Consider the following 21,505-nt stretch of genomic DNA (forward strand, 5'->3'; position numbering starts at 1 on the left):
ATTTCTTTAGACAACTGCCAGAAATTCACCCCCAGAAGTGCTTGCGGACTGCAACCTCACATTCCCCTCTGCACCTATGATGCTCTTAAACTCCCAACAACTCCTAAAACACACAGGGGCCCTTCATTGAGACCTGGTCATTAAGCTTCATTGGAGTTACCTCTTGCCTACAGAAACTTCCCGCTGTAGCTTATTTTATCTTGCTCAAGAAGTCTAAAATTACCGTGAAACATAAATAACAGAAACTTTCCAACCGTTGCTTTTCATTTCATTGTAAGAACTAAAAAAACCTCACACACCTATCACCTATCTGGACCTCGACCTCACACAGCTGGATGATGTCCAGCTAGCCCTCGGACTAGGCACACCACGTTGCTCTCCCAGAGCTGGAGCCCGCTGGGGACCGCACTCCGCGTGCGGCTGGGAGTTGGGGGCGGGCTGCACGCGGGAGGGCGAGCCCGGGCCGCGCCTCCTGCTGATTGGCCGGGCCCGGCCCCTAGAGGCGGGCTCTCCCCCGCGGTCCCCCGGCCTGGGGTGGCTATATTGGCACCGTTCCTGCTAGGTTGAGTTGCTTCCTCGCGTTGATCTGGACTTAGGGAGAAGGCGTTTGAGGGCAGTGCGGGCGCAGGAAGCGGAGCGAGGCTGCCGAGAGCGAGCCGGGAGCTGTGGGGCTGCAGTGCGATGAAGCAGCGGCTCAGGGAGCGGAGGCTGGCGGTGTGGCGAGACGGTCCGGCCCGGGGCCGGGACTGCTGCTCCGGAGGCTGCTGAGGCGCCGCGGCGGTCGGCGCAGAGCACGGCGGGCGAGAGGGAGGAGAGGCTGCGGAGCGCGGGGAAGCCGGGCTGGGCGGCCGGCGGCTCGGGTTGGCCTCCCGGGTTGGGATCCCCCGGGTGGAACCATGCGGGTGGCCAAGTGGCTGACGGGGCTGCTCTACCAGCTCTCGCTCTTCATCACCAGGTCTTGGGAAATTCACTTCCACCCCAGGCAAGGTAAGGTCACTGCGGGATGCCTCCAGCAGCGAGGTGGGGGCGAGGGCCCCGAGTGGGACAGGCGGACGGTGCGGGGTGGGTGACTCAGCCCCGTTGTGAGGATCCTGGTCCTGCAGGGGCTCGCGGGACTCCGGGATCAGCCAGCCCCAAGCATCCCGAGAGGTTGCGGCTGCGCCGGGTTTCGAGGAATCGCGCGCGCTGGGACCGGTCTCGCTCCTGGGACCACGCGGTGGGGGCGCGTGGGGGCAGAGGGGCGCGTGCGCCAGGACGGCACCAGTTGGCGGCTGGGAAGCAAAGAGGGATGGGTTGTTCGGGGCCAAGAGTGTCAGGGGCTTTGCTTGGGAAGGTTGGAGCAAGTCGGGGCTGTGGGAAAGCAGAGCACGTGTGTGTGTGTGTGTGTGTGTGTGTGTGTGTGCGTGCGCGCGCTCTCGCCAGCTTGTGTGCATTTGTCGTGCCCCCGGGTGTATTGGGACCTGGGGCGTTTGGTTGAAGTTTGGGGTCGTGGAGTTGGAAACGCGTGTGGACGGGGGGGCTCAGTGGCCATATTTCTGTGGTTGTAGAAGCCCTGGTAAGGACGCTGGTCTCCTACGAAGTGGTGACCCCCGCGCGGGTCAATGAGTTTGGCGAAGTGTTCCCTCAGAGCCACCACTTCAGCCGGAGGAAGCGCAGCTCGGAGGCGCTGGAGCCCACGCCATTCAGGACCCACTACCGAATCAGCGCCTACGGGCACCTCTTCCAGCTGAACCTGAGCGCGGACGCGGCCTTCCTGGCCGCGGGCTACACCGAGGTGCACCTGGGAGCCGCGGCACGCGGGGCGGAGGAGCGCAGCGTGGTGCCTCCAGATCTCCGCCACTGCTTCTATCGAGGCCAGGTCAATGCTCGCGAGGATCACACAGCGGTCTTCAGCCTCTGTGGAGGACTGGTAAGTGCCCTCGGGCCCCTCCGGCGTTTTTCTTGGGATCCAGTTAAGGGCTGTGTTAATGGAGTTGGTCAGTTGGGTTTTTCCAAGTTGGTGGTTGGTGACCCCAGAGGTCAGAGGAGGTTATCAGAGGGATTAGCACCTAGATGAACCCAGGCCGGAGGCCACTCTTTCTTGCAATGGGGGTGGGGGTGGGGGGTTGGAGGATCCGTAGTCTCTACCTGCTGCAAAATTGACCCCTCTGTGCAAAGCTGGGGAGACTCCTGAAAATGTCAGATCTTGAGGGAGTGAGTCAGGGAGTGGCCCTTTGGAGCCTGTGCCACACGTGAAATGTCTTTTCATTCAGGAGGGCAGTTGACTTCACTGACACACAAACTCCTGACCACTTAAGCACTCCCATGAATTAAATCTCCTTGAATTTAGAAGGAAATGAATATATATAAAATGAAAATCTCAAAAGGAAAAGTTGGTTTTCTTGATCGTATGGGGATGGCCATAGAGGCTGAATCTGCCCGTGTTCAAAATGCACAACATATGACAGCATCTACAAAGCCCTGGTGCTAGCAAGTAAGAAATGATCATTAGAGTGACAGGAGTAAAAAATGGAGATTTTGTGTAGAGGAAGAAAAAAACTTTATTGTGGAGAGAGGAAATGAAATAAAATAGTGGGTTCTTTGTGTTTTGTTCCTCTCCCTTGAAGGCAGAGGTTCTAACCTTTTTTTCTCTCCTTAGCCATAAACTTCTTCAGTCTGGGGAAACTTAGGACATTTTCTCAACGTATTTTAAATGCGTAAAATGTTAATTGGCTTCCTTTTTAGTACTAACAGTAATCAAAATGCTACAAATACTACAACTTATGGTTTCACAATACTCTTCATTAATGCATTAAGTGATCTATTGGGGAGGGGTCTATTTACTGTGGTAGTGATAATGAGTATAAACTCTCCAGATAGCTACATCAACTCTGATACAAAGGTATCTTATTGATAACAAAGTTACAATGTCTGTGGTTTTACCTACAATAATAATTAAAGGAAATGTTAAGTATCAGAAGTTAGTGAAAATAGGTCTAACACTTTCCCATCTAAGTTTATGAAACCCCAGGTTTTAATAGTTTCGTTAAAATAGATACTTCATTAACTCCTGATTAAAGACCTGTTCAAGAAGAAACAACTAGGAATTTGGTTACTGGATTCTAGCATTCAAATGCAATGCTTCCTCTCAGGTTAATTGATGTAGGATGTCTTGGTGTGAGTTTTGGTCATTACTAAGTAAATTTGGAAGGTCTCCTTGCTCTTTTTTCATGCTACTTTGAGCTACAGTTACATGGAATGCCTTGAACAATTTCCTTCTTTTCTGCCATGTTAAATGTAGAAAGCTTGCAACACCAGAATGGCAGAAACACTATTTACACAGCCACCTATATATCAAAGGAAAGAAAAATATTCTTTTCTAGAACCTTTCAGAATGGTTAGCTCGTCTGGAAAATTCTAGATTTACTACCACAATTTGTCATGGTTAATATTTTCTTGATTTAGTATTTCACGGCATGGAAAAACATTCCAGATGGGAAGCATTATTAGTCATGTTTCTGCTCATGTTGATTCATAATGCTGGTGTAGTTCAAATTATTACTCAGTATCCCCTTTTTGAAATCAAGAAACAGTTGGAAATGTTTTTAGGTCTTGACTGGAGTTCATCCTCACCCATTACTGTGCCAGTTTGGATATAGTTGTCTAAGTTATACATTATTAATCTGACTCATGTATACACTTTGCTTTTGAAAGATTTATTGCCCTTATCACACTTAACATTTTAAAAACTTTATTTTATACCTATGTGTTTTAATTTCTTTGTAAGGCTGCATTGAGGACATCAATCATGGTAGAGATAGAATTAGCTACAGATACATAATAGATACTAGCCATGTATTTATGACTGTGTCCTTCTTTCTACTGAATCAATCATTAACTTCCTTTAGAATAATGGTGTCCTCAAATAGCTGAACCTCTGGTAGGTCCTACAGTCCATTTGTCATTATATGCAATTCTTCTTAGTCTTTAAATTTGGATAAAGTTGTTGTACTGACAACCTGGACCAGCTGGATTGTTTGCAGATCAATCTTGATACAATGCCTATGAAGTTACTACTGTTAATCTTCTGGCCCTGCTCCTTCTTGCTTCCGGACTGATATTTGACTTTGTGTATGTGACTGTGATCTAGCTTTGACCTCTGTCAGTCCATTAAACATTAAGATTGAAGTTTACTGAAGGATTGTTAGAGCCAGACTTAAAATTTAGAGTTCTTTTCTAGTTCCTTTTTTTGCTCTAAGTTTGCTTTTAATTATAAATGAATGTTGTATTTTCCTGAATATATTGAAATGAGCATGTGATTTCCTTTTTTTTTTTCTGTTGTGTATTGTCCCCTACATTGCTAGATTCAAGCATACATTGACTACTGATGAAAACTGACCCCATAGCAGGCCATAGTGTTTGTCCTGAGGTCATTGTTTGGGAGGAAGGTAGAGAGATGATCCTTCAATTCCTCTAGCTGAATTCTAGGCCTGAGAACTCGTGGCCTCCTTCGCTCAGTTGAGGCTCCTGGACGTCCCTCCTGGGCTCTCACTGGTGCTGCCTCTCCCTGCGAGGTCTGGCTGCAGCACTTACCTGATCTGTCTGGCAGCTGCACTTGTGCAGCCCTTATCAGTCACTTTGCTTCTGCTGCTGTACCTTCACCACACAAGGTGGCTTAGTGATGCGTTGGTAACCTTCCAGAACCCTCTACGGGTCTGAAACCCTCCCTGGCATTTGAAAGTCAAGGGGGACTTAGTTCTTCCCTTTACCAAATTCTGCCACACCTCTAGCTTTGTGGGGGTGTATGTGGGGGGGTATCCCTTTCAGAGGGTCCCTTCCCTGAATCCCACTTAGCATGCTGAAGCATTTCTTTTGGCAGTTCCCTTAAACTAACATGTCTTCTGTCTCTAGGATCTTAATCCTTGGTGGAGAAGTTGGCACATTGTACATCTTGTCGTGTTTCTTATGTCTCCCGTCCCCCTTTTCTTCCGGGAATCCATGAAGTTCCCCTTTCGAATCTTGTTTAGTTGATCAGTTCCCCTCCCATCTTCCCACTTCAGGTAGCATCTACCCTCTCTCTGGTGGTTCCTGAGGAATGTATTTTAGAGGAAGGGAATGAAAACCAAAATGCTTTCAAAATATCTATGTGCAATCATTTAAAAAAAAATTGACACATGAATTCCATTTAGTGGAATGCTAGTGTTACTTTAACCCTCAACATGCAGACTTTAATTTCTATATAGTTATTTTTTTTTTCCCATTCTTAGAAGTCTTGGTATTTACATATTTCACTAAATCACTGAACCCTGACTAGTACTTTTAAGTGTTTTGGGCCAAGAACCAGAAGGGTCTGCCAGAAGTCTTGTTTCATGTGTGTATAACTTCTGCTTTTCTGTTTAATTTCTCGTAAGTATAACATAATTCAAACATGTCTGAACAGATTTTTTCATTTGTAAAATCTACAGTAGATATGAAAATGGAACTGAATCCCAAAGTTACCCGCAAGTCATAATGGCTCATCAGACTTTTTTAGTCCATTGATAAACTGTCACAGAACGTATAGTTATCAGGTCTTAATACCTCTATATTCAACTTTAAGCTTGTTTTCATGGTCCTATTCTCAATCTTCTCATAATGTTAGCACTATTGCCAAAGTAGAGGTCAGTATTTTAATGAGCTGAATTTTGGGTGTATATTGTCAGGATGGCACGTATAAATTATACAGAGGCTTTTCCCAACAACCTCTGTGCCTACTAAGCCTCTTCTCATATTACCCATTGGGTTCCCTTCTTCCAAAGGCCCTCAGGGACTAACACGACTGCCTAGACTGTTAACTTCACTATTTTTTGGTGGGATTTGAGGCAATGCAGTCTTTTTGGTTGAAAGAAACCGTTTCCAGATGTCATAAAACCAGACATTGCGTCTGGCTTCTACAGTGTTCTCTCTTCTGCAGTAACTTGCAGTGGTGCTGTGTACTTTTTTGAAGTTTCTCCTAACCATTCTGCAGCATATCAGGCACTAATGCTCTGATTATTCAGTTGCTTTAGTGACTTCTGGTTCAGTTTCCATACGGTTATTTCCTATCTGTGTCTTTACTGGTTTTGGTCTATTCTGGGAAAATTTTCTGAACTTCCTATTTGCCCACAACTAACACAGCCCCAGATCATTACATATGCCATTCTGTATTCATAATTTTTTGTGGAAAAAATTCACAAGGACCTCTTAGTTATTCACATACTCCATCAAGTACTCCAATACAAGGGAGAATTTCTTATGCCTCTTAAAATTCTAATCTTCGTCTAGGTCTCCAAGAAGCAAATGACAAGATGGGATTGTGTGTGCAAGCATTTTATTTAGGAGAAGTGCCCATGTCAGAGAAAACAGAGTGGTGAAATTTGAAACAGGGAGGACGAGAATGTTGGGTAGAGGCATTCAAGCCTGCTGGGGAGTCTAAGCAAGGTTCAGCAAAGCTTGCCCCAAGCCAAATTGGGCTGGGAGAAGAATCTCCTGCCTAAGGATGAGTATACCTTTAGTATTGTCACACTCCATCACTAAATGGGAGTAGCACTTGAGAGAGAGATGGCTGGGCTGCAAACAATGATGGGTTTTAAACCCCAATAGCTGGGACTCCTGGCCAATTATGCTTAGCGTTCTCAGGGCCACCATATACTGACACCAGGCACACAAACATTTGGAGTCTGTTTGATGCTGTTGAGAGGAATATGGAAAGTGCTGTGTGAACTTTGAGGAAGGAGTAAGGGCATTGAGACCTGTGCTGGAAATAGGACTCTCAACTGGACTTTCAGGGATGACTCCATGTGGATATGGAAAGTCAAGGTTTGCTTATGGCCCTGTGCAACTGGAAAAGTGGGTGGATTGGGAGGGGAGGGTAAGGCAGACCTCACATTAAGGCTTGGACTCACTGTGAAAGAGTGAGGCTGGAGCTGGGATGGTGGGTTGGTTTCATGTGGTAGGAGGGGCCTCCCCTAATGCAGTACTGTGAAGGGTATGGGGGAGGCAGAGAGTCACTGAAAGCACCACTCTTTTAGTGTACCATGGGTAGGGAAGAGGAGCCCCTTGAAATAAAATGGTTGTATCAGCGAAGGGGAAGAGTGGGTGCCTATGGAAGGTATGCTACTGTAGACCAGAGGTTCTCAACTGGGGGCAGTTTTGTCCCTTGGGATTCTTGGTGATGCTTTGGAGACCATTTGGGCAGTTAAAATTGGGGGTGTGTATAGTGGATGCTCCTAGCATCTACTGGCTAGAGGACAGGGATGTTGCTAAACTTCCCCCACTGCATAGAACAGTCTCCTACACAAATAACTCTAAATGTCAGTGCTGGAGTTGAACAGCCTTGCAGAAGACACATTAGAATTTTGGACCCTAAAAGGAGATCAAAATGATTTTTGGCTTACTTAAATGATAGCATGATCCTGTGACCATTAACCAAGAAAGATAATGACAGAACAGGTGGCAAGTAAGAGCTAGTTCTAGAAACATGTGTTTGGTTCCAGAATAGGTTTATATATTATTCACGATACTTTGAGTTTATATTTACTTTGTCTAGAATATCCTTTCTCTTAAACTCTTAATCCTTCAGATCAATTTTAAGCCTTTCCTTTTCCCTGATCTTCTCTAGATAGAGCTGACCAGACCTGCCTTTGTTCCACTACTGGACGACTCCTTATACACCACCTATTGAATTGTGGTTGTTCACACTTCTACTTTAGATTTTAACTGCAGAGATGATTGTAACACCCAATACAGAACATAAAAATGCTCGATAACATAGATGGATGAATGAGCTAAAGCAGCTTTTAATGTGCTAGGTAATTAGGCTAGTTCTTTACATCAGTCATGCAATGCAAGAAAATTATTTTAGGAATTTTAGTTGAAATACTTGGACATACATTAAAAAATTGTGCATAGGTTAAGTCTTAGGTATCTAAGTGGTATCATTCATATGGGGTTATATCGTACCTTGTTACCTGAGTCTTTATTGTTTTGCTCATACTTCCTGTTTTCTATAAAATATACTTAAGCTATTCAATTCATACTACTATTCAGGGGAAGAAAGATTCTTTTTTCAACAAATACTTAGAAAGCATTTATTATATACTAACCACTGTTAGATACCGGTGGTATGATAATGTCATTATAAGAACATTCAAATATTCATGAGCTACATGAGTGCTTTATTAGCACAGTAATAGCATGAAGCCATATTGGCTCTTGTCTACCTTAGTCCAAAAGTGACACACTACTTCTGTTTACATTCTACTGATGCCTGGCTCTACTCAGATGCAAAGGGCTAGAAAATGAGGGGCAAGTAATAGGACCAGGAGCAAGAGAGAAGAGATACTGTTGATCACCACCAGTCTTTACCACAGGCTGTCCTTTTATTCATCAAATATCCATTTGTTCTCTTCCTACACATCACAGTCATCTTGTCTACAAGGAGACAACCTCACAGAGGCACTGTCTTTATCCCCAGCCCTATATACAGCATGACTGCAACCCTAATCTTAAACTTCCTGTGGAAAGAAGAGGCACCTATTAGTAACTGATTTATAGCAATCTTGGACTTCTTCTGCAGAGGGGCTGTGGAGATCTACTATGGCAAGAGAGTCCTTTGATTCCCTTCCTTGATTCCTCTTTCTGGGAAGTCCAGTCACCAAGGCCTCTGGTTCTGCTCTCTGCGAGGGTCTCCATGGCCACATCTAAGCTTCCGGGAGGATGCTGTCAGGCGGTGGGAGTGGGGACAGTTTTCAGGAATGCTGAGGTAATTGAGGGTCTATGGATTATGTTACAACTAAAGCAGTCAAGGCTTCTTTAGTCTAGGCCCATGGTTTCTTTGACAACTTAATACCTCAAAAACTTAGTTGACTTCTGATGGCAGATCAAGTTTTGGTAATTGCTTCAAGTTAGTTTTCTGTGACAGTTGCCAAAGTCTAAAAGGCATTTATGTTAAATCTGAATGTTAAGAATATCTCCTACTGAAAAGCAAAGTATCGTATTCTCACCTCACCAATAAGCTCGGTAGAAGTCCAGCTGTACTAAAGTAGAACAAAACCACAGTATATGGTAAACTTCAGGGGAAAATACAGTGGGAGATAAGAAAATGAAGAATATTTGCCTAAATAATTGAAAAGTACATATGTTAATTGTAAATCATAAGAAACTAGAAAAAAACAGGCTATAAATATGACATGGTCTGGCAGGTGTATGACATGTGTCCTTCTAGATTTTACATATTTTCAAGTAAACTTGACATAATATTTCAACAATCGATCATGAAGATATTTTCATTGGGGCGCCTGGGTGGCTCAGTCGTTAAGCGTCTGCCTTCGGCTCAGGTCATGATCCCAGGGTCCTGGGATCGAGCCCCACATCGGGCTCCCTGCTCAGTGGGAAGCCTGCTTCTCCCTCTCCCACTCCCCCTGCTTATGTTCCCTCTCTCGCTGTGTCTCTCTCTGTGAAATAAATAAACAAAATCTTAAAAAAAAAAAAAGATATTTCCATTATACACCTACAAAACAGTTCTGAATGATTTCTTACAAGTTCTTAATTGTTATAATTTTAGGTTTTATGTATCCAGATATTTCAGTACGAAGTCAGGAGAGACTGTCCTGAGAACCACTCCCTAGATCCCCAAGAATGTTGACCATTCTTTCCACTTTTAGTGAGTTCCTATAACTTCAAAAACACCTCTGTGCCTACAAGAAAGAGAACTATTACAGAATTTATTCCTTGTTATTGATGTTGCTGGGACACTACTTGCATCACACTCCCTTGGCTACCTAAGGCTTAGGTGGATGAGTTCAGAGTCCTTTTCTTGACACTTACGAGCAAGGATTGGTGAGAGTGTTCTCTTTTTGGGGGGAAGTATAGGTAGTGCATTTTTTCTTTATTGCCCCTTCTCACTTCTATACTGGAGATCTGGAGTTCTCCCATGGAAAGGGGAATAAGGAATGCTGCTAGAGGAAAGAAAGCCTCCTCTTCTTGAAAACCTTAGAATTTTCTACTTCAGCGTTGTGGAACCAACTAGATTTTCTTCATATTGTTGATTCATTCAATGCGTGCTTATGTATAATATGCTATTTCCTAGGTTTCATCAGTGGTGTTATAATGAACTGTTTGGGAGAAAAAACCTTACGCATCGAATGGAGGATCCCAAAGTAAAAATGAATCTGAGTTCATCTTCACGATCTTTCATTACATAACAGTTACAGTCTGCCTAGGGGAAAAAGGGTGGCAGTAACATCTGTGTTTTTAGTGGAGAATTTTTCATCCCATTTCAAAATCATTGACGTTTTAACACCTTGCCTTTCTCGGGAAATTAGGTAGATTTATTTCTATTTTGCTCTATAAGTCATGGAATTGAGAGTCCGATATGAAGTGACTTGCCCAAGTTTCTGTAAGTGCAAACACAGGACTCCTATTCACGCTCCTATTATAAATAGCATTAAACTGATTCTCATTATATGACTTATGAATAACTACCACCATGAAGACTGAAAAACTTAATTACTGGTGATCCAACCCTGAAATTAAAATCTAATTTTATTAATTGAGAGCAATTTGTTACTAAAATTCTCAGTGGAGGCTCTAATTGCCATACTCAATCAGACATTATTTTTGAATGTTCTGTAGTTGCCAATACTAATGTGATAACTGTAAACAATTTGGGAAAAGCGTCCAAACGATTTATATATTCTACTTGTTTTTACTCTTTAATGAAATCTGAGTACATTATTGGTTGTGGCTATAGTACATGTGTTTGCCATGTATTTGGAAAAAAGTATGTATAAATGCCACAATATGAAGTAACATTTTGGAAAAACAATTACATATATAAAAATACTCTAAACATAAAAATTTTGACCCATGAAAATAAATTGGAACCAGTTGTATATATAATCACTTACTGCCTTTCAGTACAGCTTGGCAAATAGATCATTGCTCCAATAACTGGGAAACCCTTGCCCAAGTGAAAACTAGTTTTGCTGCTTTTAATAGTCCTTAAAAGAAAGTGTCTGGAATTTGATTGGCATTTCTCACGAATCAAATTGCAGTGGCCCTCTGCAGATAGGCAGGTTGCTAAAAATATGGCATGATCTAAATATAATTCTATGAACCACCTGTTTTAAGTCCTCCAATTTCTTACCAGGTTCCTTTCCAAGTTGAAAAAAAAATGCATCCTTAAGAGCCTTTAGGCAAAGCTCTAATACTTTTACTTGAACAGAAAGTCCTCTGCAACAGGGTGGATTATAGAAAAGATGATAGAAGTAACATAAGTTCTTCATGGATAAACACAGAGCAGTCACTTTGAAGACCGATTATTCTTGAAGTATTCTAAAACATAAGGTTCTTGTTGAAGAAAAGCCTTTGACTTATAAAGGCCATATTCTAGCACAACGTAAAAGGAGGTTCTGATAGACTCTGGATAGAGCTGTTCTCACGTCCATGTGGGAATTCAAGTTTGACCCCTGTGCAGCCTTATTGGAACATTAGGATAGAAATATAGAAATTAGATCTTAATCCAAAAAGAGTATAAAAATTTCCAAGGTAGATCTTCAGTATAGCTTGGGAAAAGTAGTTTTGTATTCAAAGTAGTTTTGTAGATGCATTTAGATATGTAATAAGCCACCTCATGTCTGTTGGTATCTTTTACCAAGATACAATCACATTTCCCTTCTTCAGCATGCTTTTTTAAAAAGGCTGAAAGCAATTTTTCCATGGGTTCATTTACTCAGGTTTCAAAAATAGTGTCTTTGTTACTTATAAGCATACTTGAAATTATTTTTTCTGGGAAGCTACAGGGAGGTGGAATTTTGTTATATATTGAAAATAAGTGATTTGTAGTTATAGTTGGAAAACAGGAACTGGTAGAATTAGATATGCTAGAGCATAGGCCGCTAGAAGAGTATCCAAGAAATAATTGGAGGTCTTTTTGTACACTACATGGAATGTTTATTCTTTGTAACCACAGAATATTCCACTGTATGGCTATACCATACTTTATGTAAATAGACATGGTCAGTGGTCTTTGAATTGGGTCTGTTTGCAGTTTTAACATTTCTGGAGTCATTTTGATGAATCCTATTTTACCAGAAAATTATCTCTATCATAAATTCTCCCTCACTGTCTATTTTTTTGCTTTCCTCAGGCATTGGCATCTTGTAATCTTTCTCTTCCAACTGTCATACCATTGCTATCACTATAAATCCAGTTCTTTTACCTCTATTCAAGGTTCCAGCCTTTATCTTAGAACTGCTAGTATTTTTTTTTTTTTTTTTGGCCACCATCTATAACACACAATATGTATAGGCAAAAGCTCTACTCTTATGGAACCTGATTTTAGTGAGTAGTATCAGACAAAAATGAGGTAGTGATAATTGCTTTGAAGAATAATGAAACTGGGTAAAAAGGATAGATCTAGGAGGTGGGGTGATGAATGTCGAGCAGAAACCAGTGGGGGGGAGTGCTTGAGGCAGAAGTTTAAGTGCAAAGGTCCTGAGGTAAGCATTTTCTTGTCATATGTGAGGAATATCAGAGGCACCAGGAGCTCTAGAATGAGCTAAGGTGGAAGTGGGAGAAGTCACAATTGTTGGTCACCTGTGTGTTTGGAGGGACATTGGGGGAAGGGTGGGCACATCAGGACATTGTAGACTATGGTAAGGACTTTGGATTTTACTGAATGACTTAGTCATGTTTGTTTGAGTCACATGATCTAGACTTGAGAAATTACTGTGATTCCTCCATAGAGACTAGACTAGGGGTTGTTGGTTTATAGAGGAAACAGAATGTGAGGTTAGATCATGGATGTGGTAGTAAAAATTTTCAGAAGTGGTTGGATTTCAGTTATGCCTTAAAGGTTGAACCATCAGGATTTGCAGATGAATTGAATGTGGGATGTTAGTATGGGCACAAGAGCCCATCCTTGATTTCTCTAAGAACTTCTGGCCTGAACCATTGGAATAATACTGTTGCCATTTAGTGACATAGGGACCATTGGAGAAAGGGCAGGTTTGGGCTGAAAATCAAGAGTTTGGCTTTGGACATGTTCAGGTTGAGAATGCTACTAGTTATGTAAGTGGAGATGTTGAAAGGCAAGTTAGATAGTGGATTCTGGAATTCAGAAGGTAGGTCTTCGTGAAAACTCCGCATTGCTTACAAATCCTAAATTGCTAGCATCACCTTTAAGAGCTCTTATCTGACCCCAGACAACCTTAAGTCTTGTCTCTCACTCACTGCCTTTATAGACCAAGCCAAACAGGCTTTCTTATTATTAGAATGTTTGATCTTGTGACCTATGCCATTGTTTATACCTGGAATGCTGGTCATCTCAACTCTGCCTGTTAGAACACTGCCCAGTCTTCATGACTCCGTACATAAGAGCATGAAGGGAACCACAGAAAGGAAATGTTCTAGTCAGTGGATGACACTTAGTGAACAGACTTCTGGAGGTCCTGCTTCTGTGTGTGCTCACTTTAACCTGTGGCACTGCATGCTTTCCCTTAGTGACCAAGTTAATTATTTTCTTTGTTTTCAGATGGGAACATTTAAAGCGCATGATGGTGAATATTTCTTAGAACCTATAATGAAGGCAGATGGGAGCGAACATGAAGATGATCATAACAAGCCACATCTTATATACAGACAGGAATTAAAGAGCAACTATTTTCTGCAATCTCACAAGCCTTGTGAAGTTTCAGGTAAACTATGAAGTAAAACTTTTTTGGTAAAATTATACTATTTAAGTATTTCTCTAGGTTATAATTGACATATCTTCCTTAAATATGGAAGTATGATATTTTAAACAAATTTTCTTGGCCCATGAGGACCCATTAGAAATTAGTGGCTGTGGGCAATTTTGTAAACTAAATTCAAATCCAAAAAAGTATTCAGTATGGGATTTGTAGCAAATAATCATAAACTTCTTACTTCAATCAGTTAGTCACACTAGTATGCTTTTTCTTAGCAAAAGTTTAGATAATTGAGCAAGCTAAGTAACAATAACCCATTGCTCAGTTTTGTACCCTTTCAACTTTATATGTAAAAGAAACCCTTTTATAGTTGTCTCACTCTTGCTCAGCATGGTTTTTGAGGTTTATGTTGGTGTGTGCGGAAGTTCATTCTTCATTGCTATGCAGTATTGAGTACATTACAGTTCATCTATCCATTTTCCTATTGACCAACTTTTGGGCTACTTGCAGTTTGTCATTATTATAAACAATGCTGCTGTGAATTTTCTTGTCCCCATCTGCTGTGTTTGAGGTTCTCCCAAGTATACACATAGATAGAGAATTCCACATTGTTACGTAAAATGGTTTTTGACTTTATACTTCCACCAGCATGATGTATATTTTTGATTTTTTCCTACAAAATTCAGACTAAAGATTTATAATGGATTAGAAGGTAGGAATCCTAGGTATCTATAAAGTATAAATCTGTTGGTAGTAAAATATTTGTGCATTGAAGTCCTAGTAAGAGTTGTGTCCATATATGTACATGAATCTTCATATCCTTGTCATTCTCTGAAGAATGGAGAAAGGCACCTGCAGTTATCATCAAAGTACAAAATCTAGACAAAGGAGTGGGATTAGAAAGGATTTATTTGAGATTGTAGGTGTCCATAAACTATAGTTCCAAACACTGCAATGCCGTCTGTTTTGGGATATAATGATATGTAGGCCTTTGAAGGTTTTCTCTGGGAATGCACTTCTTAACCTTTGCTATTATAAGAGTGCCATTTTGGAGTGGTTCTCACTGTGTCTAAGGCCGTGTTTTAAATCTATTGACATAATAGATGCCTTTCTTATGCTTTTAATATGAGCATAAGGGTTTCATTTTTATGGCTTCAAAGAAAACACAAATGGGTACAGCTTCACAATAGAATTCTACAGAAGGCAGCTTATGCTTGTTCTGATCTACCATTCAGGAGCAGCTTGTTTAATGAATTGTTTAGCTTCTTAAGAAAACCACCAAGTAGACACTCTGAATGCATAAATGTTTCACATAATGATATGCAGGGTTTTGCATTCACACTTAGTGTTCATTATCAGAAAGAGAATGGTACAAGAAAAGCCAGAGTCTTGTTTAAAACATTTTTTATACTAAAGATTTATTACAAAAAACACAAAAAAATAGAAAGCTATGGAATTGTTTTTTAACCACAATGTACTTTTCCACAACATTTAATTACTAAAACACTGAAGGCAGTATCCATTCTTTTCAATTCTTAAAGTACCTCCATTTTAAAGTATAATTAACATACATATCTTTAATCACAAAGCAATCAATTAATGGCCTAAATAATTAGCTGCTAATCATCATTTTGTTCGTGAAAATGGAGAGTTGTGAATGTAATTAGTAAAATGTTGTCAAAGGCTTTTTCTTCCCCAATTCACACACTATTCAGAAATACTTGCAGGATCTTATATTCTATAGCTGAACATTCATGAGAACCTCTTCAAATAGGTTGGCTTAAAGATTTAGCATATGAACCAAAAAGGTTAAGTGGAAAAGGAAAAGTCATTTTTTCCATACGTCTGTTGATCGTCTTAATTCATTATGACCCTAAAATGTTGCAATTCATAGCAGTTTCAGCCTTGGTGAATTAGGTTGTTTTCAGCATCAGATTTCACCATGTGCCTTGAGGCCATACAAATTATATTTGGTAGCCAAACCTAGTTATTGTGGATACCAGGCTCCCAGGTAGACCTCAGACATAGTCTAAGTAAAATTGAGTAGAAATGGCAAAACACACAGAAAACCCATAAGGTGAGCAAACAACTGCTGCACCCCCCACAACACTACCACCATCTACCCTAACAAAACTAAGACCTCAGAATGCGGAAGCTCTGAAAAGGTTGACAGGAATGAAAAATCTTATGGATTTTAAGTGTAGTTCTATTGCATGTCCTCCAAGGCAGAGCAGAGAGAAACACAGAGAAACTGTGTTTCTCAGACCCAGTAAGCCCTGCTCCCTTTCTTCCACTGCCACTCTGTCCCTCTCATCTCCGTGTCATGGAGTTAGGAGCTTAAAACATTTGTTCTATTAAACAGGACTTGACATGAGTGAAAATGAAATGTCCTTCAATGGGTTTTAGATGATGTTGGCCAGCTTTAAAGTTTCTGTGCTTTTCCTAGTTTCTTCTAAATTTATTCTTTCTTAGTCTTTGAGTCCCTAATATGTGCAAAGGATTGTACTGGGTAAGACTTGAGTGATTCTCTTCATTCAGGTTCTCAAAGCCCAGTGGGCATAAAAGAACACAACAGAAATCACAAAACAACCAAGGCAGCCCTGTGTTAGGAGCAATATTGTATGCAGCTCAAGGGGCTGAGAACAACTGCTCTGGGTTTTTACCAAGGAGGTGATATTTAAACCACTTAATCTCCATCGTGAAGGCTTTCTAAGCATTTTCTAAGCAAAATAAAAAGGGTGGTCATAGAGGGGGACTTGCATTAAAAAGTACCCAGGATTTGTTTTGATCAAGTATGGTAAAGTGACAGACATGGAGATAACTGCCTTTGAAAGCATTTACTTAAAATTTGCAAGCGAAGGGGACATGCCCCATGACAAGCCACGTGAGGAAGCATCTGGGTTGGTCAGGAGGCAGAAAGGAGTGTGGGCAAAGCATTAGGCAAAAGGTTTTTTTACTCCAGTGGTGGGAAGTTGTTCGGTGGGGAGGGCCTCCGTTTGGCAGAAGGTAAAACCAATATTGGGGTTTGTAGTTGGAGGATTTTTAATGATTTTAGTGTGCCTGTGAAGATGAGTGTGCTGGTAGACATAAGCATTGCACGGTCTGGTCCCGTGGTTAAAGGTCAAATCAGAAATTATTTAATCTGTAAACGTTAGAACGGGTCTATAGAGTAGAGGGGAATAGTATCGGTATGCTCGGAGTCCTGACGTGTGTGGAGAAGAGCATGGGAAGTAGGGGACATCGGGCTCCGAGGGCCCACAGATGCACATCTGGAAGGACTGTAGGATTTTGTAGGCTATCCCATAAGCATCAAGGAGACAGTTTTAAAGCCGAGACATCCTATGATCTTTTAAGGTATCACTCAATTGGCAGCTTTACTTTTTAAAGATGATTTTGGATTTGAACGAGAAGAGACTGAAGGCCAAGGGACTGAATCAAAACAGCTATATTGTCGACAAAGGATTCGAATGTCAAGTACAGTGCACATAAAAGGGTAAATTGAAGATAATTTCCTTAAAGCTTTTTTCCTCAGCTTTGAGATGGTAAAGCTTGTTCTGTGTGTAATCCGTATGGATAATATTCCTGTGAACATGTGAGAATTCTTGTAAATTTCATTTACATGCCGATTAAATCTTTAAATGGGAAATAATCTGTATCAGTTTGGGGGAATATGGATGTCTTTAGTGTCAGCAGGGGCCATAGTTGATGTAGGAAGCTGGGAGTCCGGGAAAGAGTTCTTCTGGCTTTGAGACCTTACCTTTCTGGGTCCTAACCTAGAGTAGGTAGTAAATGGCTAATGTTTCAGTGAAGGTCAGGTTTCCAGGTTTCCAACTTCAGTATCTCACAGCTATAGGGACCAGGCAGTTATAGGACAGGAGTAAAGCGAGGTGTCATCAGGACACTGAGGTATCCACCAGGACATAGGGGCATGTTTCCGGCAAAAGGTGCACAGGGAATGTGAGACCAGTATTACCAGATCTTTTGTATTTTATAATTTGAAAATCTAGATCTTGTGTGGGGGGTGGGGAAGAAACACAAGAGCTGCATTTGGCTGGTTAGCCACCTGTTTACAAAATCTTAACTTTCCAAGGTCTCTGACCATGGCCAATATTTTGAGCTAATAAATTTGTTAATGGTGTTTTTAAGAGTCAGCTCAAGCTTTTAAATACATAAATAACTACAGAGAACTCACTCTTCTGCCCACCCTTTACTAAAACTACTCTCGAAGATCACTTACGACCTACTTGCCAAAAGTAATAATCTCACCATTTTTAGGGAATATTTCTCACTATTGATTGACTTTTTTTTTTTTTTTTTATTAAGATTTATTTGAGAGAGTACCCGAGTGGGGGGAGGGAGAGACTCTCAAAGCAGATTTCCCGCTGATCATGGAGCCTGATGCGGGACTCAGTCTCACAACCCTGAGATCATGACCTGTGCCGAAATCAGGAGTCGGACGCTCAACTGACTCAGCCATCCAGGCGCCCCTATTGATCAACTCTTAATGTAATTGTCCTGTACCTTTGGCTTCTGTGACCTAATTTGCTTCCACCTTGGCTTCTTTCTTAGCATTCTTCCCATTTCTGTCCCTGCTGGTTACTGCTCTCCCATCTTCTAAGTTAAGTATTTTTTTTAAATTTAATTTTATTATGTTATGTTAGTCACCATACATTACATCATTAGTTTTTGATGTAGTGATCCATGATTCATTGTTTGCGTATAACACCCAGTGCTCCATTCAATACGTGCCCTCTTTAATAAGTGCTTTTTGTGGCCACTGTTTTAGACCATTTTTAATAGTCTGCATGATTTTTTTTTTCTACTTCCCTAATTAAAGGATACACCCTTTAAATGTTAACTCCACCTTGTTAAGATTAAATCTCAGGCCTACAGTTGTCTGCTGCTCATGTTTTGTTGGGTGTCTCAGTGGCACTTGGATCCAGGACATCTAAATCTTGAAGCCACCACTCTCCTCCACCTCCTTCTCCATCTGTACCCATCCCCACCAAAGAAGCCTTTTTTTTTTTTTTTTGGTGGTGGGGAGGTCCAAATTTATCTAAATCCAAACACCTGCTATAATGGAAACTTAGTAAGTGTTACTTTTTGAAAAAGTCCTATTATCTAGAGAAGTGTATTTGGATAACAAATTATCTGCCTCAGGCATTCAGATCTCCCTTTTGCTTTGTTAACTTTTGTACACTTCAGAATATTTTCTTAAGTAGTTATTCTTCAGTCTTACTAGTAAGATTCTCAAGTTAAATTTTGTCCCCAAAGAAAAATCCTAAATTGTGAAATTTGACACATTAAGGTTTTGAGATTGTGAATCCCCTGCAGTACGGCTGCCTAATGTGGATTAGAGAAGTGCTCTTCTTGGTCCTCTTACTGATCCTCAAAGTAACTCTGAGCTATGATCGTTCTTACAGATGTGCTCTCTGAGGGGGAAAGCCTAGTAGTGGTGTGACTGTTGTTCCACACACACAGGGCTCTTACTAGTGGACTTTGCCAGTCGCCTGCTTTGCCTTATAACGAAATTTACATGTAGGAGTGTATTCCAAAGAGAAGAACTGATCTGCCATATGTGATGCTTATTTTGTGTTAAATCTGTGACAGTGTCCCAGAGCTTTGAAATTCTATTTTGCCTGAAATCTTATATTATCTAGTATTTCTAATGACGCGGTTAATTCCCACATCAGGTGAATTATGTGAAATGGGTAAATGAGGAAGGGAATCAATATGCTAGGAACCAGAGTCAGGTTCCAGGTTCGGTTTTTGAAAACCGAACATGGAAAGTAACTTCAATCCCTTACATTTTAGGTGCAGTAACAACAGTTCTTTCTAGGAAGAACTACCTGTCCGCTCTTAAGAAGAAAGTTTTTCTAAATCTTTTCTTTATACAAGGATTATTTATACTATATCATTAAACTGGAAAAATTGGGTAGAAATTCATTGTCAGTTTTGAAAGCAAGGTTTTTTCCCCTTGGTGATTTCTCTGTGCTAGCTTGGAAATGAATAGGAGAGGATTCTGAATCTTAAGGTATAAGAGAAGCTATCCTAATCATAACCCTTAATTGGAGAGTAAGATCTGCCAGTGTCTTGAATATAATTGTGTCCTAGTACTTTAAATCAGTTACAATTTTATTTCCTTCCATGGTTTGTAAAATAAGAGCTTCTCATTTGCTGCTAGTTTTAGTTTTTAGTTTTTAGTTTTTTTACTCCTTATTCTGGTTCATGTAAACCTTATTCTGGTTCATGTGATTATCAAATCTGCTGAGGAGGGACTGAGACTATGAACCCTTTGAAATATACTCTGCATTTATTCTGTTCTACCTCCATTAAGAATTTTTCCATCTTTGCTTTAAGTTGGTGCACTTCCTGTTTTTGAAATTCCTAGGTAAGGTTTCTAGTCCCTTTGCAACTTGGTAAAGTTCCTGTGAGTTTTCACTTGACAGCAATGTAAGCCTCCACTGCTGGGATTGGATACATTTCCATTTACCCTCCTAGCAGTGCTTATTCTTCAATGATCTACCACCTTGTATGTCCTTTGGCTTGTTTCATATTTCGTCAGTTAGTCTTTATGCAATTTTCCTTAATTTTTTCCTTCCATACCATCTCAAATTTATAAAAAAAACAAAAAACAAAAAAACCCTGCTTTACTCTAAATAGGAGTTGATTTAAATACTTAAGATGTTCTTCATTTATGCAAATAAAAATATGATTAAAAATATGATTAGTCATTCATTTTTAGGTCTTTCACTAATTGTACATTCTTAGACTCTTGCTTTGTTGAAAATTGCTATTAAATTGTTTTATAATTACCATCTTAATTATTTTTTTGTGGCTAATGTACCTGCTTACAATTTTGTAAGATTAAGAATGTGGTCTCTGGAATCCTGAGCTATGGACTAGCTCACAATTTAGGGGCTATATTGTTCTGCATGTAATTAACACTGTCTTGCATTGTTCTTAAATTTGTTATATACCTCTGCTGTCCCACCTATTTGAAGATTTTGTTTGTTCCTGAAGGTAAAAGGTGGAATTTTATTCCATTTTTTTTTTTTTTACATTCTTCGCAGCAACTAATACTGCATTATGTATATAATAACTGCTGCACAAACAGATGAGGACTGGTTAGTATCAAAATAACCTTTCTGCTCAGTCAGGTATGTAAGACAAGGTTCATTCAGAAGATGATTTGGGGCCTCATACGAAGATGTAGATCAGATGGGGAAGTCAGAGAAGGCTAACTTGAAAGAATTACTCCTTACCTGAGGCCCAAAAGCTGAGCAGGAATTGGTCAGAAGAAAGGGAGGGCAAAAAGTATTCTAGATGGAAGCAACAGCATTGCAAATGCCTGGAGAGGAGACGGTGCTTGAACCACTTAGGGAACTAAAAGTAGTAAATTGTGGGGTACCAGGAGATGGCAAGATGATGTGATGCTGGAGACGTAAGGAGGGGCAAGCCAATGAAGGTATCTGTAAGCTTTGTTAAGGGATTTGGGCTTTAACCAACACTAATCCAGTGAGTATTGGGAGTTCTTTACCCCAGTAGTTCAAACTAAGGTCCTGGTATAGGGTCTGATTGTTTTTTTGTTTTGTTTTGTTTTCTCCCCTGACCTGACTTGGCCTGGATCATTTGCTGTTATTGGTAGCAGAGCTGTAATCAGCCCAACCGACCCTGCTTGTGGGGTCAAGACGATGCAACTGGAATCATAGGCTGAGTGGGGGTGCAGGTATCCAAATTGAAACTGGGGACAGTTAGACGAATAGATGCTGGGTAGAGAAAACGAGAATGTGCACCAACAGGTGAAGAATTGTGAT

At 40.8% G+C, this 21,505-nt stretch overlaps 1 protein-coding gene across 5 annotated transcripts in view; it reads left to right on the forward strand.

Annotated features, from left to right (window-relative positions):
- The first annotated feature begins 557 nt into the window (after window positions 1-557).
- ADAMTS20 (ADAM metallopeptidase with thrombospondin type 1 motif 20) overlaps window positions 558-21,505 on the forward strand; it is a 167,365-nt gene continuing 146,417 nt past the window's right edge. For all 5 annotated transcript variants that reach the window (XM_032421117.1, XM_032421115.1, XM_032421120.1 and 2 more), the window contains exons 1-3: window positions 558-987; window positions 1,548-1,909; window positions 13,535-13,697. In XM_032421117.1, coding sequence (XP_032277008.1) covers window positions 897-987; window positions 1,548-1,909; window positions 13,535-13,697 — 616 coding nt within the window. In that variant the 5' untranslated portion in view covers window positions 558-896. The remainder of the gene's footprint in view (window positions 988-1,547; window positions 1,910-13,534; window positions 13,698-21,505) is intronic.

Source organism: Phoca vitulina, unplaced genomic scaffold, assembly GCF_004348235.1.
Source record: "Phoca vitulina isolate PV1807 unplaced genomic scaffold, GSC_HSeal_1.0 scaffold23, whole genome shotgun sequence".
NCBI lineage: Eukaryota > Metazoa > Chordata > Mammalia > Carnivora > Phocidae > Phoca > Phoca vitulina.